General features: G+C 39.2%; 1 protein-coding gene and 1 long non-coding RNA gene across 2 annotated transcripts; one reads left to right on the plus strand and one right to left on the minus strand.

Annotated features, from left to right (window-relative positions):
- The first annotated feature begins 347 nt into the window (after positions 1-347).
- prr14 (proline rich 14) lies at positions 348-11,232 on the plus strand. The gene is made up of 11 exons (XM_085454898.1): positions 348-476; positions 1,564-1,592; positions 1,691-1,880; positions 3,317-3,479; positions 3,563-3,628; positions 4,296-4,336; positions 4,624-7,476; positions 7,556-7,697; positions 7,863-7,972; positions 9,014-9,082; positions 10,417-11,232. The coding sequence occupies exons 3-11, from the start codon at positions 1,738-1,740 to the stop codon at positions 10,709-10,711; spliced, it is 3,882 nt and encodes a 1,293-aa protein (XP_085311024.1). The 5' UTR covers positions 348-476; positions 1,564-1,592; positions 1,691-1,737; the 3' UTR covers positions 10,712-11,232.
- Positions 11,233-16,676: 5,444 nt separating this feature from the next.
- LOC146711862 (uncharacterized) lies at positions 16,677-19,638 on the minus strand. The gene is made up of 3 exons (XR_014920210.1): positions 19,363-19,638; positions 18,286-18,512; positions 16,677-17,730 (listed from the first exon to the last, which is right to left on the minus strand). It is a non-coding gene; the product is annotated as an uncharacterized LOC146711862 (long non-coding RNA).
- Between the last annotated feature and the right edge of the window lie 4,660 nt (positions 19,639-24,298).

Consider the following 24,298-nt stretch of genomic DNA (forward strand, 5'->3'; position numbering starts at 1 on the left):
AAGTAGTGAAAAAACAGCAACCATTCATAACTATCAGATAAAGCATAGGTAAAAGAAAGAAATTAATTAAACTGGTTAAAAACGTATTTGTTAAATATATTTTTTGACCCTGAAGAACAACATTCTGATTCGATGCCATATTCATTTTATTCAATTTGGCCGCAATTGTAGGTTTTTAAGATACTGGGTCACCCGAGGACGTTAAAAATATAATTTTTGCAGCCATTTGTCTTTGCGTTCCTATTGGTTGCCCTCAAACGACGACCCTTGTGATCTTCTTCTGATTGGTCAAATTTCAACAGGACTTTCCGGGCGGAAAAGAAGTTGAGCTGTGATTGGACAATACAATCCGTCTGCCTAAGATGTTTGGTACAAACGGATAACATCTTCGAGTCACTGCAGGGCGCCGTCGCTACTGCATGTCTTGTTTACGGTGAGGTCAGTTCGCTACGCTGCGGTCCAGCTTATCATTTCAGGTAAGTTTCTTTAATCCTGTTTAGCTGCTATAACAATTTGCGGCTAAACTACGAACAGAAGTTTAGCTCCCCGATAAAAAATGGTCGAACCTTTGGAGATGACAGTTCTTTGGCTACGACTATTGCCTGGTGCCGTAACTGACTGCCGTACACTGTGAATATCGGCGTCAGCCAAGGCATGCATTGTTGGCAGAGTAGTCTTAAGGCTCCACTTCAGATAAAACGCAGTATTTTATTACGACAACCATTTCAGTGGTTGAGTCAAGATTTGCTGTAGTTTTCGTTCGTTGGCTCATAAATAAAAGTTTAAATGTGAATCTGTGATTTCCAGCAAGTAGACCTCACCCAATTTTGATGGTTTCCATTCGATTAAAACCGCTGACTGGATTCCTTCGTGATGGAATAGCAATAAAACTACGGTGCATTTCCCTTTTACTGCTTTCTTGTTTCTATCAACTTATGTTAGATCTAAGCTTAGACAACTTTTCTCTAACGGACTCGAGGCGCAAGTGAAAGGATACGGAATGCCAACCACAATGACTGGCATAGATTGGGAGCTGAAATTCAAAGGTTGAGAACCGAGGGTTTGCCTCCAATTGTACTTTTTATTATAATATTAATTGCATCGTTGCAATTTCAACTATTATAATTGGCGTTTATCAATTTTAAAATGATGTACTGTGAGCAAACGTTTATTTGCACGTCTGACCAATGCTGCACTTAAAATCTAATTATTTCTGCGTCATAACTAAGCATAAAATTACTACGAGAAATTAATCTTTTTTTCACCACGTTGATAGGAATTTTTATAATGCACAATAATCAATTATTGTTTTCAGTGATTGCTGTATTGTATTAACGTTAACTATATTATTTGTACTTGCCCCTATCTACGTTTTGTTGCTTTTATTTAATCATTTAGTAGGCTATAATATCAAATATCCAAAATTTCTGTTTAACTGTGTTTTTTCCTGGCCTTATATGATATTAAATCTAGACTTCTGCTGTGATGCTATGTTATTGTCAGACATTTTGTGTATATATTCTAAAAACTTATGCTATTATTTTTTATTTTTTTCAATTGCAGAATAAAGTCCCATCTCAGAGTTTAGCAAAGTAAGTGAAAAATCCATTTCAAGACTTACTTTCAAATGATGATGTGCTGTTTTGGTGCCCCGCATGTTTGTTTTATTTTCCATTATTGTTATTTACAGAGAAGGCCAGACAAGGAGAGGGAAAAAGAGAGCGAGAGAGCAAGGGGATGTTGACTTATCCCTCTGACTCACTCACTCAGATAGTTTGTCCAATGGATGAAGATGATATCCCCCCAAACCCTTTCTGTAGTGCACCTCCCCACAGTGAACCTGCACCACCTTTCCTCTCCCTTTCCTCCATCACTCCCAGGTATAGTTGTCCTGGCACCTCTTGCTTTATTTTGCTCTTTGTATAATTTCCCCTTCTTGCATTAGGGCACTTTTTTTTCTTTATGAAACAATGACTTTATGATCTGTAGACACATAGTGGGATTACGCAGATTAAAATGATGACAGATTCCTTTAATATCTTTAAATGTTCACAGTTTTAGTTACTAATAGTGTTAATGTTCATCTTATATGTGGCATTTAAGGGGCTTCTATACAGCGATGCATTTTGCAGATTTGAGTATCCTGATGTTTTTTAATCCAAGTGTCTTCAGCTGCCACCTGGGATAAATGGCACAATCTGCCTAACCTGAGGGGTGTAGTATGAATCAAAAGCAATGGGTTAAGCTTCCAGTTAGTCTTCAATGTCACGAAGTTGGTTCCTTTTTTTTTTTTTTTTTTTTTTTTTTTTTTCCTAGCCAGAGCAGGTTATGATCAGAGTTGTAGTTTAAAATTTCACAGATTCAAAGTGTGATATAGATTAACTTATGAAGGACTTCATCTTATACAAGTAACCTGTTGAACCTTACCTGCTAATACCATCTAATAAAGCCATGCAAACCCTGCCCATACTCTTGACTGAATAAAAAAATTTCACTCGGATGAGGTGATAGTTTAAAGTGATATCCATATCACCTTCATCAGGACATGGGTCTGAATCAGATCTAAACACATTGAGCAGCCTGTAATTTCAAATGCTTAAAGTTTCAGAATTCTAATGCACTGTTGAGTGGAAAAGTAAATATAATAAACCATTCATTCACAAGATTATTGATTTTTTTTTTGTCTCATCTTTTGCAGCAATATCACTACATTTTGTCATTTTATATGTACTTTTAAAATTATCTTGATAGAAAATATATTTTCTGTTCATCATCACTTTTTTGTGTGAAAAAAGGTTGATCAAAATACATCAAAAGCCTTCTTTTATGCGAGCTTGCACAGACCGTGAAGCACGAACCTTGGGTTAACAGACCGTTCATACCCACAGTTGTGATGCCTGTTGTTTCAGCCTTAAGTTTTAGGTTTTGTCAAGGCAGCTAATGCAAAGAGAGCCTGGCTATAGTGTTGAACTTGCTTTGTCGCACCCTAAAGTGCAGACAACCACTAGTGTTTAGCTTTAAAAAGCCTCTCCAGACAGCAGGTGGATCTGTGGAAGCTTGCAGGTAGACGAGCTTAGGTGGGATTATCTGTGTTTTTATACGTATTTAAATGGCAGAATCTGTTAACCTGGTTTGGTGTAAAATTTGTTTAGGATGTTGAACTTTAATTGTCAGATGGCCTTGTAGCTATCATATTTATGCAGGCTGGATTTCGCATCTTTTCTATTCCCGTGACACTGCATGTCTTTCATCATAACTTGGATAAATGGGTTTCTTTTCTTTTTTTCTTTTTTTTTCTTGTTTTATCCTTTCACAGCCGTCCACATGATGGAATATCTGGCCACAGAAGGAGTGGTCGCATTCAAGGCATCCGAGCTCAGACTCCTAAAAAACAAAGTAACACAGACAGTCAAGCGGCTCAGAGACCGATTAAACAGAATCCGTCCCCCACAAAGAGACAAAGAGAGAGTGGGATTATGGTAGGACTCTTACATAAAGTCTTTTTGATGGTCTTAGGTAATGAAATAAATCACAGTTAACACACCATCTCTCTCATTTATAGGTGCAAGTGGCACAATCTAAGCAGTCGAGAGTGGAAGGAACAGATGCACACGACAGCCAAAACAAGGTAACTGTCTGATTCTCTGAGATACGTTTTCTTATCACATAGCTCTGTAAGGAATAGATTAAAAGACAAACTGAGACGGCCTGTCTGCATGTCCTCGGTTATATTTTTTTCGGTGTCTAATCTCTGCATACAGACGCTGTACAGTAGATCTGTACAGTGAATTGGGTGTGAGGGTTAATTGAGCGATTTAATCCTCCTTCATGGTCTGCTGCATTCGACATAGACAAGCAATCGAGTGTTATAATGTGACCTAATACTGTGCAGACCGCAGATTTTTAATGTAACAATGTTTTCGTTGCAGAAGAGTATTTGTATTACAATTAAATCCAGAGCCAACACTTATAACTAAATAGGTTACTGAGCTACCAAACTTGGTCTCAGCTGTTTACAACCGATTTTGTCTCACCAAATTTTTAAAAATGAGCTTCTCTTAATTTTAATCTACGCAGTGTGATTTTATTTATTTTTATGAAATATGAAGGGAAAACTGGGGAGGAAGGAGGGACATGAGACCCAATAATTTGTTATAGTTATGCAAAACATTATATGGAAAATCTTTCCCTCTATAAGGAGCAGCTAAATGTTAGCTTGTTAGTATAAATGCTCAGCCAAGCACACCTTAATGTTTACAAATTATTTCTAAAATATTTATGTTCTTATTTTGCAGGATGGATTTGATTTTGGCTTTACAGCAGCTTGGCAAAATAGGTAAGTGTGACTGATGATTTTTCACAGTATGTATAGTGCATTGCCATTTAGTAGTCTTGATTTAGGCCTTCTTTTTTATCTTATCTTTTACAACTTCATTAAGTGAATAATAAAATATTTGTAGTGATTTTCCAGGGGGAAAATCACTGATGACATGGATAATGAAATGCATTTATCTGTACTGTAGAAATCTCTATTTCTGTGATTATTATGTTATTATATTTGGATATTATACAATTCCTGACTTTCTCTGGAAATCAAAATTGACTTTTTTTTGTTTGTCATAGGCAAAAGGACCAAAAACTCCCAGAGCAGAAATTAAATCTGTCTCCAGGAGAAAATGTTGTTAAACTGTTGGATGAAAATGTCCCAGAGAGTCTTGATGCTGCCAAATCTGACATGGATACATGCGGGGATGTGGCTGCTGGACACACTGTTGAAAATGCATATTCCCCAAAGGGATGGGTGATCGGCCCATTGTTTCAGTCGTTCAAGTCAAAGATGGCCAGTTTCACAGAGATAGTCATGAGTCCTGTTAAACTTTTCCGAGCCAGCAGTCCTCCACCGTCAGTGGACCATTCTGACAGACTCGATGAGCTAAAGGCTGATGGAACAGCTGATGTTGAGCGTTCAGAGCCAAGCAGTACGCTTCATCCTGAAGGACAAAGTGAAAATGAGAATCAGCACTGCAGAGCTGATCAAAACGAGCTCACTAATGTAGGAGATGCACAAAACACACAAACTGTTTCTCCTAAATATTCTAAAACATTAAATTTTGATGAGGATTCAACAATAGGTTCAGAAATCGTTGATGAATTTGCAGTACACCAGAAGGAAAAAACCTCACCTGCCTCAGTGCCTTTGCCACACTGCCCCTCACAACTTGATGTTTCAGAGTCTGTTGGCTCCTCTGTCGTTTTACGGTCCTCTGCAAGTGTAAGTGCCTCTTGTGAATCCAGGTCAAAGATGTGCATTGTTTTGGTGGACCAGAAATTCAAGACTTCTGTTCGTCTAAAACCACTTTCCAGAAAACGTGCAGGAAATAGATCTGGCTTGAAGAGGGTTGACTTCAAGGAAGAGTCTGACCCAGAGGTCAGTAAGAAGCAGCTTTCTTACCAGAGCCTGGACTCAGGTGACACTGAAAAAATGCTGTCTTCATCTTTCTCAGTTTCTTACCCTCAGCCTGGCATGGACTGTTTTCAGCCCGATGGTGATGAAAAGAAGGAGACTGAAGAAAGCTGCCGCTTGGTTCAAGAAAACCTCCAAAAGAGTCTCGATGACAGTGTTAATAAAAGGACTCTGAGGTCCACTTTAGATCTGCAACAACAGGAGTGGCGGCTAAATCAGGACAAGTGTTCAGTTTCTGGTTTTGTGAGAGAAAAGAGAGGGTTGAAACTGAACTGTCATTCCCAAGACTCTGTAAAAAGAAAAAGACTGACACCAGATACACATACAAAAGTTACACAAAAGCAAGAGTTATCAAACACAGCTTCAGGGAGAGAAGAAATCGAGTTAATTAATGAAGAAGCACTGAAGCTTGGAAGACAGAGACAGTCTGTTTTTGTGTCAACAAGAACGACTAGGAAAGGAAAATCTGGTCAAGAAATGCTTGGTACAATCAATGAAGCTGTGTTGCACTCGCAAACTGAAAGTTCCCCTGATGCTATGTTGGTTTGTTCACTGGATAAAAGCACTGGTGTGGCAGAAGACAACCACATGAGCTGCCAAATCAAAGCAAGCTCTACTACTTCATGCAAAAGGCAGAACAGAATAGTTATTAGTAATTCTGATGTAAATATTGATGCCAGTATGGGTCTTGAAACTACTGTAGCAATCACTTCTACAAACCAAGATGAGCCGTCGTCCAAAGCGCTTGTCCGTCCTTGTATAAAGCAGCTCCAGAATACAAGTAAGTGCAGGAATATTAACAAGAAGCCACAGAAACGGAAATCGGCAAATCAGATAAGTTCAGTGACAGAATCAGACAGCTCTTTGGTGTCTACCTCATCGGTACTGTCAGTGGGCCTAATGGAATTTGTGCCTAAGGATTTTAATACCTCTCAACATGCTGAAAAAGGAAAGGACTTGATAAGAGGGCTGAGCCAGCTGTCTAAGAGACCCAAAAAGGGTCTTAGAGGTGCTACTCAATCATGTGTATCAAGTAGGACTCTAGAGACACAGCAATGTGTCATCAACCTTCAAGAGAGTCGGTCTAAAGAAAGGAAAAGTAAAAACTCAACGGAGACTGTATATTTTGAAATGACTCCCTTTGAAAGTAATTTCCAACCTCTTCCTTCACCTTCACAACTTCATGTGGACTCTCCTTTAAACAATGATATTGATAATAGGCACGCTCAGAAGAATCTAAAGAGTTCAGCTTCTGTGGCAGAAGAAATATTTCACACGGACTCTGAAGTTTTTAATGATGGGGGTGTCAGTCTCTCTAAGCTAAGGTCTAGCACAAGAAGAGCTAACATAAAGCCCAGGCAAGCAGATAACCAAAGGAGAAAATGCCGAGTTCTGCACAGTAGGACACGCAAAAGTGAAGAGGTGACAAACTCTGTCACAATGGATGATGTAAATCTAGCAACGTCAGGTGCACGCTCATCAGAAAACGACTTCTCACACCGCCTGTTACGCAGCTACTCTTGCCCAGAAATCCTCTGCCTCCATCCCCATGACACAACTTGGACCTCACCACATCCCAGCAGGGCTCTCACATCACACCAGTCCTCCCACAGTCCTTCTGTCTCTCAGGCGCAGAAATCCCTGCGGCGGGCTCGACGACACACAGTCTGCAGCGTGGAGGTGGAGAGGGAGATCGCCCCCCTGTGTCTTCGTAAAGAGGTGTACCCATCTAGAAGATCTACCCTGTACGACCCTGTCACTCATCACCTGTCTCCTAGTATTGCACTTTCCCCCAGCACCTCCATCTCTGCTCTTGCTTCCTGCTTCCTTTCGAGCCCCCTGGCTTTCCTTTCTAAGAGGTTTGACAGCAAAGGAGTTGCTGGCAGTCTCAGCACTTGTAGCCATGTTTCCGCTCCCTCCTCCGCTTCATCTCTTACATCCCCATTAAGCTCCTCCACATGGCACCATTCAAGAACAGATTCCTCTGGTGCTGCCATGGATTCTAGCAGCAGGTAACATTGTTCGTTAAAGTCTGTAGTATGCTCGGAGGTGTTAATGCCAAGCTAATATTAACTCTCAATTTCTCTGAAGTGGGAATCCATTGGAGTGTGAGACTGAGAGGAGACAACAGAGTGAGGAGGAGGATGATGGCGAGGAGACAAGTTCTTCCAGTCAGGAGTTTGAAGATGGTGGGCTAAGAGAGGAAAAGGCTCACTCTGATTCTGAAATTAAGGTACACGTTATTTAAAATAAGGTGACGGGGTATTTACAGATGTGTACAGTACAATTTACAGTTTGTTAGTTGCCACTTTCAGCCATACTTTTCTGAGATCACTGCTGTTATTTGTGCTTTATTGTATTTTTAAATAATCGTTAATCTCTTTGTTTATCTCAACAGATGGAGCAAAAGCATGAGGAACGAAGAAAGGTGTCTTCTATCAGAATTCGGAAAACTTTACCCAAGCCTCAAAATAACCTCACACCCATGGGGCTGCCCAAACCCATCAGGTATGTGCTCTATATAAATGGGTATCAGGTTTTATTTCACCGTTTCAAGCATCACTAGGCATCAGTTATGTTACACGTTTTTATATGTGTGTGTGTGTGTGTGTGTGTGTGTGTGTGTGTGTGTGTGTGTGTGTGTGTGTGTGTGTATATGTGTATATCTTCAACCCTAACCCATATACTGTGTGTGTGTGTGTGTGTGTGTGTGTGTGTATGTATACACACACACACACATGTGTATATATATTTTTTAATTACATGGTGCTATTTATTAAACATGTTGATTAAGACACTAACAAATTTAATATTTTGCCAGCATTTTTCTTTTGTTATGTTGTGCGTTTTTACACTTGAAGGATGGAAGCTAACTGTGGGCACAAAAAGCTCAGATGATGATTTATTTATTTATTTTGCAAGCTTTGATTTCAATTAGCATGTAGCGTGTATCTTGACTTAAGCGTGTATCTTGACTTAAGCGTGTATCTTGACTTAAGCGTGTATCTTGACTTAAGCGTGTATCTTGACTTAAGCGTGTATCTTGACTTAAGCGTGTATCTTGACTTAAGCGTGTATCTTGACTTAAGTATATGTGTGAGAAAGTGTACTTGAAGTAAAACTTGCAGTGAAAGGGGTAGCTCGCTATAAACGAGCAGTATGTAATAATGAGTGAAATGAGACTGGGGTAAATGCATCGCAATTTTCATTTTATTAATTTTATCCTTTTTTTTTTTTTTTTTTTTAAATATGTCAATGTCAGAATCAGAGAGACTTTTTTTTAATCCCAGAGGGATTTATTAATCACAGAAGAAAATTGATATATATTGGTAAATTCAGGATCTATGGTTTGCTTCAAAATCAAAAAAACATTGAATTCTCCTAGCTCCAGTTCAGTTGGGACAAAAAAGTAGGACAGATTCTGACTGATCTACCACTGAAAGGAAATTTATGTCAGTGCATTTCAGTACATGTGAGTTCTATTGATGTCTCTTTGATCAATAGAGATGCTCCAGCAGTGGTTTGTCTTTTTGTTCTGTTACATTACAGGCTGAAAAAGAAGGAGTTCAGTTTGGAAGAAATTTACACCAACAAGAATTTCAACAAACCCCCTGAAAGGTAAGTTTGAGAGAAGCAACCACTGTTCCCTTAATTATTCCGTTTCTGAATATGTCTGCTTCACGTCTTATCGCCACTCTTTTCCTTAAGGCAAAGATAAGATTCTGCTGTGGTCCTATTCACAGCCTACAGGCAGCTTTGCAGACTTCTGTTGATTTGTAGCAGCTGTTTACTGTCACCAGGATGCAGGATCTGCAGCTCTGTGCTACGCTTGCTTGTCCTGTTGTTGGTGCTTGCTTGCCGTGGAGAAGAAGGAATTTATAACAAATAAATGGCTAAAGTCAAACAGAGTTTAAAAACAGTCAAATTTAGGGCTGTTAGATATAACGATATATATCGGATGACGATATTAAAACATCTATCGTTTCATTTTACGCTATCGTTTGTTTCGTTGTGTCGCAAAATAAACTGTTTACGGCAATATTTTTTTTTTCATTGTTTTGATGGTGACTGCAGTGGCTATATTAATTTCTTAAAGTTCTCTCTTTCTCTAATATTTAATATAACCACACTACTGACGGACAAGCGTCCGTTTTTATGCTTTGTCGTTAGCAACAGCGACGGTAAAACGTCGCGTGTCCGCTTGTTTATGTTCCACATAAACCTTTCACAATAAAGCTCAAGATCCTGTTGAGACTTTTCAAAATGAACTGAATCGCATGAAAGAGTATGCAGAGTGTTTACGGATGAGAAGCAAAAAAGAGCCGCCAGGTGCTAAAAAATAAACCTTAGACTCAAACGTTAGAACAGGCTTTTCCCCGCAGCACGCCGTGTAATAAATACTCACAAAAAAAACAGCAGCCGTTACAACTTATGTCTAAAAATGTATCGTTTCATGCATCGGTTAAAACACTCTACTCCATGTACACGACGCCCAGCTGGAAAAACTTCACGCAAGTCGAGCTGCCCGAGAGTCACAGAATTTACAGAAAATGTTCAATTTTTGTGACTTATATCGTTATTGGGACGATAAATGTCTTATATCAAGATATGAAATTTTGGTCATATCGCACAGCCCTAGTCAAATTTGTACTACTTCTCAGACTTTCATATTCTTTGTGTATTGCCTAATATTTGAAATATCACTATCAATCTTGTATAAACTTGCTGCATTAATCAAATCCTGCTTGGGACACAGTATAGTTTAGTAAAGAAGCTTAGTCTAACCAGAGGGTGGCACCACAGGAAAAGTCATATAATCTAAATCAGCTGAATCATTCTATTAGAAATTAATATAATTATTAGAAAGGTGTGGTGAGTGTGTTTGTGTGTGTAATCAATTTTCTGCTGCTTTACCTCAGTGACCTGACTGGAATTTTTCACTTGCATTTCAGCCGGTTGGAAACCATATTCGAGGAGGTGCCTCTCAATCGCAGGAATGGCTCTGAGTCCTGGTTTGGTCAGAGGCGTGTGAAACGATTTTTAGAGTTCCTGGAGGTCGGCGAGGTCAGAAAACCAAAGAAGCCACTTGTCGGAGTGAGTAAAGCAGGTATTTCCACTTCCAGGACCCGACGAGGGGGCTTCCTTAAAGACGAACCGTCCCTCAGCGTGCAGGATGTGGACTCGCTGCTCTGTGCGAAGCTGGATCAGCTCAATTTGTGGCTGATTCATGATCAGAAAGACAGCTGACCGATGCCTCTCAGGTGACTGTTTTGGCAGCCATTAAAAACCAGATAATACTGTCTATATAAATATTTCAACATGAAGATTGAGTGTGCCAGCAACTCTTTTTGTCAACACAGTCTGTATAAATGTTTTGGTGGCAAGTTCTAAATGAAGAATGTTTATTCTGTAGTGTTTGTAGCCTGAAAGTTGAAGAACAGTACATGATAGCGCCGTTAAAAGTATTGCCTCATAAACGTGGTTAAGAATGTGTAGAGTAAGTCGTTTTTCAATCATTGCCGTCGCTGTCCCTTCCTTTTAGTTACGATCCGTCCATGATGGATGAAAACTGTTAGCATCAGCAAAAAAATCAGCAATATGAAAAGCCAAACTCCCTGTCAGGGTGACTCAGTGCCATTCACTTACAGTAACTGTGTGTTTGACAAGTGATAATGCACGTTGTGTCAGATTTCTTCAAGTGCATTTGGGCCATTTGAGGTGCAACTTTAAAAAAAAAAAACCAAAAAAACCTGAGATTTAAATTTTTATGTTTAGGGGGAAAGGAGATTAAAGTGTCACAGTTTTAAGAAAATTGAAAGCCTGAAATCATAACCTCAAAGGAAGAATGGGCTACGTTTTTACACCAGAGATGTAAAGAGCGAATCTTAGGTGCAAATGTCAGTGAGGAGGTGCAGCAAAACCCAACGCATAACTGCGATCAATTTGTATTTTGTTTTGTTTCTGTCTGTCTGGGTGATGGATGATAATATGGTTCTCGACTTAAATTGCCAGCATTTATATAGTTCTTAATTATTCGTGTCAGTCTGTGATATGATGAAATTGATCCAGCCTTAAAATTTCTTGTAAATTTATGAATTTAATCTTTGGTGTTCTTGTGGATTACGACTTCCTCGCTAGCCTATTCACCGAGAATGGCCCTAATACACAGAATCCTAATCAGCTGTCTGTTTTTGGAAGAAAGCAGTCAATCACCTTAGATGTTGTGACCTTACCACATCATTGTAAGTGGTTATATAGGCAGCTATTATTATTATTATTATTATTATTATTTTTTTTTTAATTAACTAAATGCCGAATACAATTTACTCTTCAAGGTGCCAGGTGGAGATTCATAGTCACTGGACTCGGTTTCACAACCACATTTTGTACAATCAGTCGTCTACATGTAGTTTGGACTGCATACGTCATTGTACTCAGCTCAGGGCAGAGCCTCAGTGAAATGTTTGTGTTCGTGATTTCATAACTGTGGAGGTTTCTTTTGTATTAAATGTGCCATAAAGACAATATGACTCTCCAGTAAGCATTTCTAATGATTACTGGAAGTGTCCACTGCTGTTTTTCCGTGGTGTTTATATTTGCATTGCAAGTATTAACTTGTCATTAAACAGCCTATATGTGTTTATTATATATTTGCCAAATGTTAATGGGGTTGCCTTAACTGTAAAAATGTGTTTAAATAGGTGTTTTGTCTGCACATTTGTAATCATTGGTGGGGGTTTTTTCTGTGCGTGTTAAAATGTTTCCAGCAACTCAGAGCACAAAAGTCATTTTATTATAAAATTGTTTAATGTTTGTATAAAAGTGCAGCATATATACATTTGACATTAATAAAGCGAATACAGTAACAATGCAATAATGCCAATGTGGTACACCAAGAGCAGGACCTCATAATGTCCTGATGAAACACTGCCACGATCACTGCCACGCATTTTATATCTGGTAGAGACTCAATCCTGAAGTTATTCTTTGCTATAATTGAGTGGCTTGTTGATTGATTCATTAACTTTCTTAATATCCGTAGTTATCTACAGTAAGGAAGTTAAAGTGTAATGGAGAGTATTAAAGTTTGGGTAATTACTGGAGCGTAACAGGTGTAATCTTTGATTTACAAATGTATATGTGTAATATTGTGTCATGTTCTGTAACTATAGGCAATGCTGGATTTTTACATTTGCAGTTGGAATTGTCCACATGTCCATATAATGTCAAATAAATATTACAGCATATAACAAACAGTTTTAATACATTTAATACAATTTTCAGCTTTGTTTGTTCTTGTAAAGGCTGATTAGAGCGCATTCAGCACAAGCTAAACAAAGTCAGTATTTTTAAGGCTATTGTAACTTTTAGTTACTCCATAGCTTCAGTGATCTAGTTGATCAGAATCTTTAAAGACACTCCCCTGGATGTGCTCCACTGAGGTTTGTCAATCAAAGCCCAGGTTTGATAGGACCAGCACCAGTAATACCAGTGTCAAAGACGCTGACACCAGGATGGAAACCCATGTCACGATGGAGATGATGCTCCATTTTTTGGCCTGTCTTAAATACTTTGCAGCTCTCCTTTCTCTTGTCCGCTTGGCTTTCTCTGCTTTGTCAGCATTCTCAGCCTGGTGAAGTAAAGATGTGACAATACTTTTGATTTAAAGATCATGCCTAACAAACATGATGAATGACTAGTGTATATAGTTGTAAAGAGATGTAGCAGATAAGGTGTTTGTCAAATATAAACATGCTTATCCTCATAAGAAAGTTTTCAAATGCTGGTTTGCTGCAGGTTGCCTGCCTGCAGAGAAAATAACTTACCTTTACAGAATAAATCAAGGCTCGGACTCCGAAGCAGGAGAACCCGCAGATGATACTAGAGATGGCCAGCTTCCTGTGGTACTTGTCACTGCAGCAGGACGCAGGAGAGTCCTCACCGACACAGATTACTTGATTGCCAGTGTCCTCAGGTTGTTGAACACCTGTTCCTGGTACAGAGTTCAGCGGGAGCGCTTCCTCTATCGGTGCATCTAACTGATATGACTCTGACATCACTGCAAAATATGCCGTCAAGTTAGAGAAAGTTTAAACTCAAAGACAAGACGTGGTAAGCTGTGCGAGACAACTTTAAGCAATGTAAGGATTCTGTGTGCACAACAGCACTGGAAGGATAAGTTAATGGTTTCAGTGGCTGCTTGATAAGAATGTTTGTTTAAAGGATAAAAAGGAGTTTTAAGGAACTGGTTTCATTCTATCTGCTGGTTTCACCCTGCTTAGGTAAATGTTTATTTTGTTATTGCTCTGGCTTTTTGACTTATACATCACACTGCATTAATAGTCAGACAGAACAGTCCAAATAATCATCAAAGGGGTTTATGTATTAATTCTTTTAGCTATATTGTCCTTAATTTTTCAAATCAGTCTTTCCTTTGTGAAACTGGAGCGCTCGGGGTGAACTGTTGTTGCTGACCATGTGGCTTGTGTTACAATGAGTTGGCTTGGGGCAGCTTTAATAATTAATTTCCTACAAGGCTGTACAAAATCCCACTTAAGAATTTTATATGAAATGCCTTCTGCATGTCTAAACATCCCTCTCCGTGACCACCTCTTCCCTGGGAATACCGAGGCATTCCCAAGCCAGATGAGAAATATAATCTCTCCAGTGTATCCTGGAGCTGCCTCCACCCACTGGGACATATCCCAAACATCTCAGCTAGTAGACAGTCCCTCCTGAATGACTGAGCTTCTCACTTCATCACTACAGGAGAGCTCAGATAAAATTCAAAAAGGAAGAAGGCTCATTTTGGGCACTACCCACTGGTGTGTCCAAAGCTGAATAATAACCTGTAATAATAACACAAGTCAATTCATGGGGGTAGATTTCATGTTGCCCGTGCACATCTCTAACTACTTTGGTGAACTCAGCCACAGTAGTGAACGAGCCATCCCTCTTGTTCCCAGACTCTCTTTCCTCTAAGCAAAATTTGGATATAGGACATTAAAAGTACTCCTACTTTCTCACCATATGCTCAGTTGAGGTTCTCCTGTCCATGCTCTGACCAAACTCCCCCCACACCCAAGTTTCTCCTTAAGCTATTGATAGAGCTGCACTGGCTTGGCGTGCTGGCACTCGTTATCTGCCTCCTGAGTCCCACAAACCAATCAGATTTGACCCTTCTTCAGCTTGACAGCTCTCTTCACCTCCATCTGATTTGGGGTTTCCCCCCAAAAGGCCACAACCACCTTATGGCCACAGCTCCATCAGCAAAGAAGGAGCAGAACAGTATCTATTTAGACTTAATGCCTCCAGCCTCCTTTGAAATTTCTGCTGGAGGTTTGAATTGAGGACTTTGTGGAACCAGGTGCTCCCAGCACCTCCCAGCACCCTCTTGCTATATGTTCGTGTACACCAGGTTAGTCCAGCATCCTTTCCCACCATCAGATCAGCACCGCTCCTCTCTTCACCCTAGTCTAAACATGTTCTGCAAAATATGTAAAATTTGTAGTGTATTTTCTTAAGTGCGTGTGAGAATTTTTTGGGGGAGTGGGTATTTTCACAGGAAATAAAAAGTATCCCGTGAAAAGTGTAACATGAAGAGGATGATAGGTATCCATGTTCCCTGTTACCTAAAAACAAAACAAAAGAAAAACACTCCCTCCTCTCTAAAACAAACCAAAAACTTGAAAAACTTGATTGGCTGGTGCAATCAAGAAAAAGTATCAGCTGAGTGTTGGACTGTAATATTACACAGTTCTGTGAATAAACAGCAACTAAATTATGGCCTGTATCTTCAAATGTAGTGAAATACTACAGTAAACATGAGTTGATTGAGAAGGTTTTAAATAAAGTACAAACCTGATTTCTTCGGTCTGATGTCACTCCTTCAGTGAAGCAAAGGTTGTCTGGTTTCTTTTTAGGGTGATATCGAAGTCTTGATGAGAGATAAGCAGGTATGTTCTCTCCTCCTTCTGTAACCTGACGTGTCTTCCTTTAAAACGTGTCAGTTGAAGTTTAAAAATGTCCACAAATGGTCATTCAAACACCGTTCACCTGGTTGTAGGATGACGACATAAACCTGTGCTTCTACCATGTACGTTTCTGAATGACAGGACTGTGCATGAGGAATGAAGCTGCGCCTGATAAAGACTGTAACTGGTTGAATCTGAAGGTGGCACCAGAGGAAAGGTCGTATTATCTGAATCAGCTCTATCTAAATTGCTTTATAATAAGTAGGAAAATAAGTGTGTCATTCATAATACAGTCTGTACTATATTACCTTACCCCTGACTGTAACCTGTCACTTGTGTTTCAATGTGCTGGATATTCGAGGTGCATGAATGGTTCTGATTTGGCCAGAGGTCGTGACATTTTGAGGTAGTTCCTTGAGTTCGGTCTAGTTTGTGTTACCAGGTTTAATAAATCTGCACAAACAGATTTCTGGTGACTGGGACGTTTATATTAAATCACAAAATGTTTTTGTTTAGGTTTTCTCATCACACCATAGTAAACAGGAAATGGAACAGCTGAGCAGGAGGGTGCAAACCTTGTGCCAAGCATCAGCAGGAGCTCGGTGTTCAAGATGGATGCATCATGTGGGGTTCCAGAGTCATTGTTCCACCCCAGGATGAACACAGATGATCGAAGTGCTGCATGAAGCTCATCCAGGCATTTCTTGAATAAAAAAAACGTTGCCAGATCATTAGTGTGGTGTCCGGGAATGCAGAGCTCTTTGGAGGAAAAGGTAAAAGTAGGTTCTCAATTTCAGAGAAACCAAATACAGGCACCACCTCCAATCCATCCATGGGAGTGGTCTAGCCATTCATGGTCCAGACTCCACCTAGGTTTTGCTGGCCAATATATGGGTCACATAATGGGTCCAGTCACTACTGACGGACTCCCGGGAATCTTGGATTGCATGGACTGGTTTTTCCTGTTCCAGTTTCTGATTACACCTCACACAACCACAGGCATGAACCCCAGATAAATTGTTGATGAGGAGAAAGTCCTCCTTCACCCAAATGTGGGAGCCAAAGTCAACCAGCCACATGGGTGACCTCTCCAAATGCCCTGATAGACTGAACTATTAAAAGAATGTGGTCAGTACAAGTAACACTATACATTTAAAAAAAAACTTTGTCAAATGATAATGAGATACTGTAAAACTATTAAAATATTTTGTTTTGTACGCACAAATACTTCAATCAAATCAAAGCATAAAAAATCTGTCATTTTATTAGAAAACAGCTTGTGTTAATGCTTGTATAAAAGTACAACATGTATATATATACATTTGACATTAATGAAGTAAATATTGTAACAATGCAATAATCCCATGGCAACGTTTTTTTAATGAGTACATGTTAAAATGTTTCAAGTGGATGAAGACCATAAAAGTTTCCTCATTTTATTATAAAATTGTTTGTTAATGTTTGTATAAAAGTGCAGCATATATATACATTTGACATTAATAAACTAAAATAGCAAGAACAGGACCTCATAATGTCCTGATAAAGCACTGCCCCAATCACTGCCTCGCATTTTATCTCCAGTAGAGACTCAATCCTAAAGTCACAAGTTGCCTCATTTTAAAGTGACTTGTTGATTGATTGATTAACTTATATAGCATCTGTAGTCATCTAAGAAAGTTAAAGTATAACTGTAAGAATATTAAGGATTGAGTCTTTACGGGAGCAGCTTTACATTTAAGTAGCTTTATATTATATATAACAGCTTTAGTCTTCAATCTATAATATATACATGTACGTTCGTATAGTCCACGGGTCAACAGATGGTTTAATAAATATCACAGCATATAACAAAAACAGTTGTTAGACATTTAATACTATTTTGAAAGATGTTTGTTCTTTGTGTAAAAACTAAAGGAGCTAGAAAAGTATAAATTAGGACAGCACCCATTTCAGCGTAAGAAAAACCAAGACAGCCTTTTTCCATTTAATGTAACCTGTAGTTTCTCCACAGCTTTGGTGTTCGTAGCCATTGATTCAGCAGCTTCCTGCTCTCCACTGTCCGTCTCCTTAAACATCAGCAGAGACACTCCTCTGGCTGTTCTCCTTTGAGGTTGATCAGTCAATCAAAGTGGCGAGATATGAGCCCAGTGCCAGCAGCAATGGAGCTGACACTAGAACGGAAACCCACGTCACGATGGAGATGATGCCCCATTTTTTGGCCTGTCTTAAATACTCTGGAGCTCTCCTGTCTGTCGTCGGCTCGGCCTTCTCAGCTTTTTCAGCATCCTCAGCCTGTTAAAGTAAACACATGACAATATTTTTCATTTAAAGATGAAATCAAAAAGAAGAAGCATTTTATTTCAGTTTCTCTTATTCTAAGGGAACATAATAATTGAATATGTAGATCTGAGGAGATGTGAAGGTTAAGATGTTTCTCATTAATGAGCTGTGTGTAAGTGGAAGCTGTGTTTTTGCTGCACACTCTGATGCTGTTCTCATAGGATTGGAAACAAATCCAGAGTGCACATTATGAATAATAACTTCCGCAGAACATTGCTTTTCTTACAACATGAGGATCATACCCTCATTCACTGCACTGTGCCTGGTTTAGGGCAAGTTTTTTAACACACCTGTACGAACAGGTGATTGTAGAGCTGAAAAACTCTTTTAAATTGAAGAAGAGCTGCATGAAGAAATCTGGTTTCCAACAGGAATTACTTGCCCTTGTCTTGTGTCAGATAAAATTTGACTAAAGCATCCCAAACCAGCCATGACAGTTAATCTAAGTATGGTTATTCTCATAAGAGACGCCTGCATGTACTCAGAACATGACTTAAAATAAAGTACCTTGACAGAATAAATCAAAGCTGGGACTCCGCAGCAGGAAAACCCGCAGATGATGCTACAGACGGCCAGTTTCCTGTGGTACTTGTCATTGCAGCAGGACGCAGTAGAGTCCTCACAGATTACTTGACTGCAGGTTTCCTCGGGTTGTTGAAGACCTGTTCCTGTTACAGTAGTCAGTGGAAGACTTTCAAGGTTGTTTAGATGGTTCTGGGATGACTCTGACATCTCTGCAAAATAGGACGTAAAGTTAGGGAAAGTTTGACCCAAAAGACAAAAAACGAACATCTCAAACACGCTTAAACATTTTGTGTGCACAGAAACACTGAACGGACAGTTTGACGGCTGCTTGATAGACATGTTTGATTTTTCAAGATAAAAGCAACTTTAAGGAACTAGTTTGTTTTCAAAGGACAAACCCTGCTCAGGTAAACCGGTTTTCTCCACCACTGAACAAAACAATTTCGATTCAGATTCAAAAGAATTTAAAATAAATGTTTCCCACGGGTTTAAACACGCTCTGCAAAAAAATGTAGTGTATTCTTGAGAATGTGAGTGAGGACTGGGTATTTCCATAAGAAACAGAAAGTATATTTTGAAGAATGTTGCAATACAGTGAGCAGCGTGCGTAACAGTGTTCCCCTGTTACTAAAAAATAAAAAAATAAAGTAATAGCTTGAAAAACTAGCTTGGTGGGCAGGTTGTTACGGCAAGTTGAAGCCTGAAGTGTTACTTATCTAGCCTCTGATTTAAAAGAGCCGGGCGGGCGACACCTACATTGTGCATTTTTTGGTAAGAGATGAGAAAATGTATGAGCCGAGTGTAATATTACACATGCAGGGCTGCGAATCATTTGTAGTGAAGAGGGAGAAAACTCCGTCCTCCACCCTTCACATGAAGTGGAATACAACAGTAAACATGAGGCGATTAAGTAAGCTTTGATCAAACACTGCTGTACACCAAAATCTTAAAGGTGGTTCTACAAGGCAAACAGAGTATTAACAACTAGGGAGCTAAGATTTTTTTAATCACTATGACAACCACTTAGACCGCATTCAAAGGCTGAAATCAAGTACAAACCTGAGCAAGTTTTAAAAGGCAGTGTCCTGAATCCACTCCTCAGTCTGATCTTTGTTCAAAGTTTGTCCGGCTTCTTCTCAGAGTGATATCAAAGCCTTGTTGAGATGGTCAGCAGGTCTTTTCCAACTCGAGCTGCCTTCCTTTAATATGTGAAGATTTCAGTTAAATATTTACAAATGGACATCCAAAGAGCGCTACTGTGATTGTAGAGAGACGACATAAACCTGATCTGTTCCTGTTCTACACAAGCTGTTGAATGACAGGAAGAATAGCCTTTGGTGAAACTCTGTTTGCGACTTCCACTCCCATTTCCCCTTTACTGCCCTGCCCTCTTTCCCCCCCGTCTCCACTCCCACTCATAAAATGTGTCAGCTTGTTATTACCTCACAGTGTTGTGTTAGTTCTCATATTTTATTTCAGTTTAGATTTTCCTTTCTCTTCCTCAGTTGTCGCACTGATACATAATGCACAGACTTACAACTGTTTCTTATTTCATACCAGATTCCAGAAGAGCTGAGAAAGGTGTGTCAGAACTTGTAATGCCTTCAGGTAAACCTGAGATTCCAGTCTGCTATCTATTTTTAAATTGCCCTTTCCTCTGATTGTACACTTGATTTTCTTTCTGCTCATCACAGCAGAATCAATCACTTTTAACACACCCTGCTTTTTTCCAGTCTCCTGACCCCCCCTCTACTCTCTGACCTTCGCATAAGATACATTCTTAAACACTGATGCAACCTGAGAGCATTTTTCCAACATTGACCCCACCCACTGTACACAAATACGGCTGTTCCCTGAGACTAAAAAACCTGCCGTGACGTTACAATCAGGGTGCTGTTTGTTTTGTGTCATAGTGCCAGGCATTTCAAAAAAAAAAAGAAAAAAAAAAGACTGCCAATATGTTACAACGGGGCGATCGTGGCTCAAGAGTTGGGAGTTTGTCTTGTAATCGGAAGGTTGCCGGTTCGAGCCCCGGCTCGGACAGTCTCGGTTGTTGTGTCCTTGGGCAAGACACTTCACCCGTTGCCTACTAGTGGTGGTCAGAGGGCCCGGTGGCGCCAGTGTCTGGCAGCCTCACCTCTGTCAGTGCGCCCCAGGGTGGCTACAATGTAGCTTGCCATCACCAGTGTGTGTGAATGGGTGGATGACTGGTTGTGTAAAGCGCTTTGGGGTCCTTAGGGACTAGAAAAGCGCTATACAAATACAGGCCATTTACCATTTACTACAGTTAATGTAATGACCCTTTCATATATCTAAATATAGCGACAGCTGGCTGTTTCAAAGCAATAAAATTGGTTTACAGAGTTGTAATTGAGCAAACCTAGACTGGGGAAAGATCACTGAATAAAATATTCAAATGAAAGTATACAAACAAACTACAATAAAGTTTTATGACATAGAATTTTTGTGGTAAATTCTGTCCTGTTAAAAGAAAAACCTCTGCTGTGTCTAGGAGCGGAGAAACAAAAACATACAAGTGATGCAGTCATCTGCACTGCCCTACATCCACAAATAGCTTCTGGCAGGAATATGCAACTCTGTAACACAAATAATGGAAAACAGCCAGAATCTGGAGACAAGTAAAGGTACCCCACAGAAACATTTAAACACCTTGAACTGTTTATTCTTCAAATTTGAAAGATCTACGTAAGTAAACTGGATCAACTAAAGCAGAGAAGATACATAAGATAAACACTGCTGTTATATGTAAACAGTAACTTTATTGAATGATGGCAAAACAAAGTCAGAGTAGGCTTTTTATGATTTTTGCCATCAGCAGGGTGTGTGTGATTTCTTCTAATTTTAAAGGTAATTAAGGCAGGATGCAGGGTTCAGGACAAGCAGCCTATAAGTCTGCTGCAAAATAGCAGTGAGCAAATATCCTGTAGTGGCTGAGTAATACTAGAAGAATGCGACTGGTAAGTTTCTTCTCCAGGTGAATCATTTAAACCACCTGTGACCTGTTACCGCCCACAATCCTTGACCTTTCCTGCATTAACAATACGACTGCAACTGTGTGCGATAAAACAACAAATGTTTTGTAGATGCACAGTTACAGTTCTGTGCAATAAAAATGTTTAGGTGCAAGTTGTACAGTAAATATATTTACATTCTCCCCAAAAACTGCAATAAAATGATGACATATAAGAATAGTTTGAACCCTATGAGATCTAACTCACCTATGGTAATGAATCTAAACCTTAGCCTTTGCTATCTGAATATATCATTCTCATTTATTTATTTATTTATTTTTGACACTAGGTCAAACTCAGTTTTACTCATTGCAACTAATTTTTACAGAGGTCTAGGCTGATTATCAGAGCATTCAAAGTCTTAACAGTTCCACGTCTTCACTTGAACCCACCCTCACCCCCCTTTTTTGTACTTTTAGCTGTTTATAAGGGCATTTTAACCACTGTAAACACCTTGTGACAGTCTGGTATTTTTCCTGCCTTACTTAAATCTTGTTAAACCACATTTAAAGAAAAACAGTCTAAATCTGTCTGTTATTAATAACTGCAGACACATAACTAATGTTACATTACTTTGTAGAATTTTAAGGGAAAAAAACCCATCTACGAATTACCACTGACACTAAACTATGAAGATTTCTAATGATTTCTGCAATGTTGTAACTACAGAGGTGGGCAGGCCAATGGAGGGTGGGATTTTGGTGTTTGTCTTGGGAATTTTAGCTCATGTGTCATACCCCATGACAATTATTAACTTACACCAGTTACCATGGTCACTTGATTAACAATCACAATACGTGGTTGTTAATTGAGTGTGTCATAAGCATGTGTCATCAACTATGCTCCTGACACAGCGTTCCCAGTCTGCTGACTGACACACTATCAGTTTCATTGATGTTGATAACAGTATGGCTAAAACCGCCTTCAGTTTAACTTTGATCAGAAAGCGGTCCTGACCACTGGAGTCTCACAGATGCTGACCTCACTTTACAGATTTCCTGGGCCACATCATGAACATTGTTAGAATCTGATTTATCACCACAGAAATATAATAAAGATTCAGCGGTTATCATGTAACTAAATAACTCATCCATGTATCTCTAGTTTGCTGGATGATTGCAATGCACTGCTTACAGGAATCTTAAGAAACTACCTTGAACAACTAAAGCCACAGCTTGCAAAATTATAGGTAAATATTTAACTATGTAACTACTATAACTATTTATTTATAATTGAAAAAATATATTTATCTATATGTACTTCTGCATCCAAAGTTTTATAAATCACTTTCCATCCTGTATTAAAACTTTTAAAGTTTTAATACTGGATTTTATATTTCAGTAGCTCTCTGGCATGCTCATAAAAATGATGGATGAACTATGAACCCAGGTCTTTATGAACACTAGACACGCTTTGGCTTCAACATTTTTACTGGTCTACTGCTGGTTAGTTTCTTGTTGAATTTCTATTTCTTTATCAGTTTAACTTCTGTGCTTCACATGAAGCAGGTCTTTCTTACATCCGCAGGCTGAATTATATTAGGCTTACAAATGTCCTTTTTGACAAAGCATATAGTTAGGGCTGGATCAGGTGACCCTGATTCTTGCCTTAGAATTGGCTTAGGCTACTAGGGGCTTCCAATGATGCATTACTGTTTCTTCTTCACTGTGTGTTTACACACCTGCATTTAATTCTGCATTTAATCATTAGTTAATATTAAACTCTGGATCTCCTCCACAGTCTGTCTTTTGTCCTGTTTCTCTTCCCTCACCCCCAATCTGTCACAGCATATGGTCACCCCTCCCCAAACCTAGTTCTGCTTGAGGTTTCTTCTTGTTAAAAGGGACTTTTCCCTTCTCACTGTTGCCAAGTGTTTGGTGAAAGGGGGTCATTTGATTGATGGGATTTTCTCTGTGTTATTGTACGTTCATTACCTTGCAGTATAAAGTACCTTGAGGCAACTGTTATTATATTTGGCACTACATAAATGAAATTGAATTAAATCAATTTTAAGTGTCACAGCTATAACGTTTGTGGTAGTCTGAGTATCTTGACTTGACTTTAATACCAGTAAAACAGGAGTAAATACAGCAGAGCACAGGTGGGTTTGCAAGATAAACAACTGGAACTCAAGAATTAACTGGTTAATAAACTGGTTGAAAAACCATTCGTAGTTAAGCAAATGGTCCTTAGGTGCAAAAGTTCGATTACTGCTTTCTGCAGCAGTGAAGTTTGTTTCCTCAGAATGTGGGTTAACTCCCCAGTAAGGACCAGGAAAACCTCCCACCAACTTCCTGTCTTTGCAAAGTACTGTGATTGGGCTTGGCTTCCATTAGGCAGGTTATTTTCCAGCTGGTAAAAGGGGGAATGGACAAGGCAGGTACGTGGATTAGTCCAGATTCTCCAGAGAGGAACACAGGAAATGAAAGGCAGGTGAGTGTCTCACAGGTTAAACCCAAGCAAACAGTTCATAATTGCACTAAACCCCCTAAATAACAGTACCACAAAAACTGTTTAACAATCCGGTCCTGAGCAGCACTCTGAATTTAAATAATGAGGATGATCACTCAGGTGTACAACAGGTGTGCTTGCTCTGGGTTATCAGACACCACACCCACTGCTGTAAAGGATTGGTTAATCACCATTCACTTGCACAGAGGGGAGAGAGAAAAAGCAGGTGCCATACTAAGACAGGGTGAACCATTTCTATTTATTTATTTAACTGTATGTATTGTGTTTATACTTTTATGTTTAATTTTAAATCACCTGGAAGTTAAAGAATGGAAAAATGGTTAAATTACGTGAAGTTCATTGCATGAGCCGTATGAAACAAGGTTGGTGAAATTTAGGGGAAAGAAACTGTAGATATTGTCTTAAATGAATGTGCATTGCAATGTTGGTATCACATTTTTATTTTTATTTATTATTTATATTTTATTTATTTATCCTGCTTGTGTACGCTT

This window comes from Copadichromis virginalis, linkage group LG4, assembly GCF_057382275.1.
Source record: "Copadichromis virginalis isolate Kocher_CV1m ecotype Utaka linkage group LG4, C_Virginalis_male_GT1.1, whole genome shotgun sequence".
NCBI classification, from domain to species: Eukaryota; Metazoa; Chordata; class Actinopteri; order Cichliformes; family Cichlidae; genus Copadichromis; species Copadichromis virginalis.

Bases quoted from the DNA above. Each gene is read 5' to 3' on its own strand.
- prr14 (XM_085454898.1), top strand. From the start codon at position 1,738: ATGTTGACTTATCCCTCTGACTCACTCACTCAGATAGTTTGTCCAATG. The intron at 3,629-4,295 runs GTAACTGTCTGA...CTTATTTTGCAG, and splicing joins CACACGACAGCCAAAACAAG to GATGGATTTGATTTTGGCTT. The intron at 7,477-7,555 runs GTAACATTGTTC...ATTTCTCTGAAG, and splicing joins GCCATGGATTCTAGCAGCAG to TGGGAATCCATTGGAGTGTG.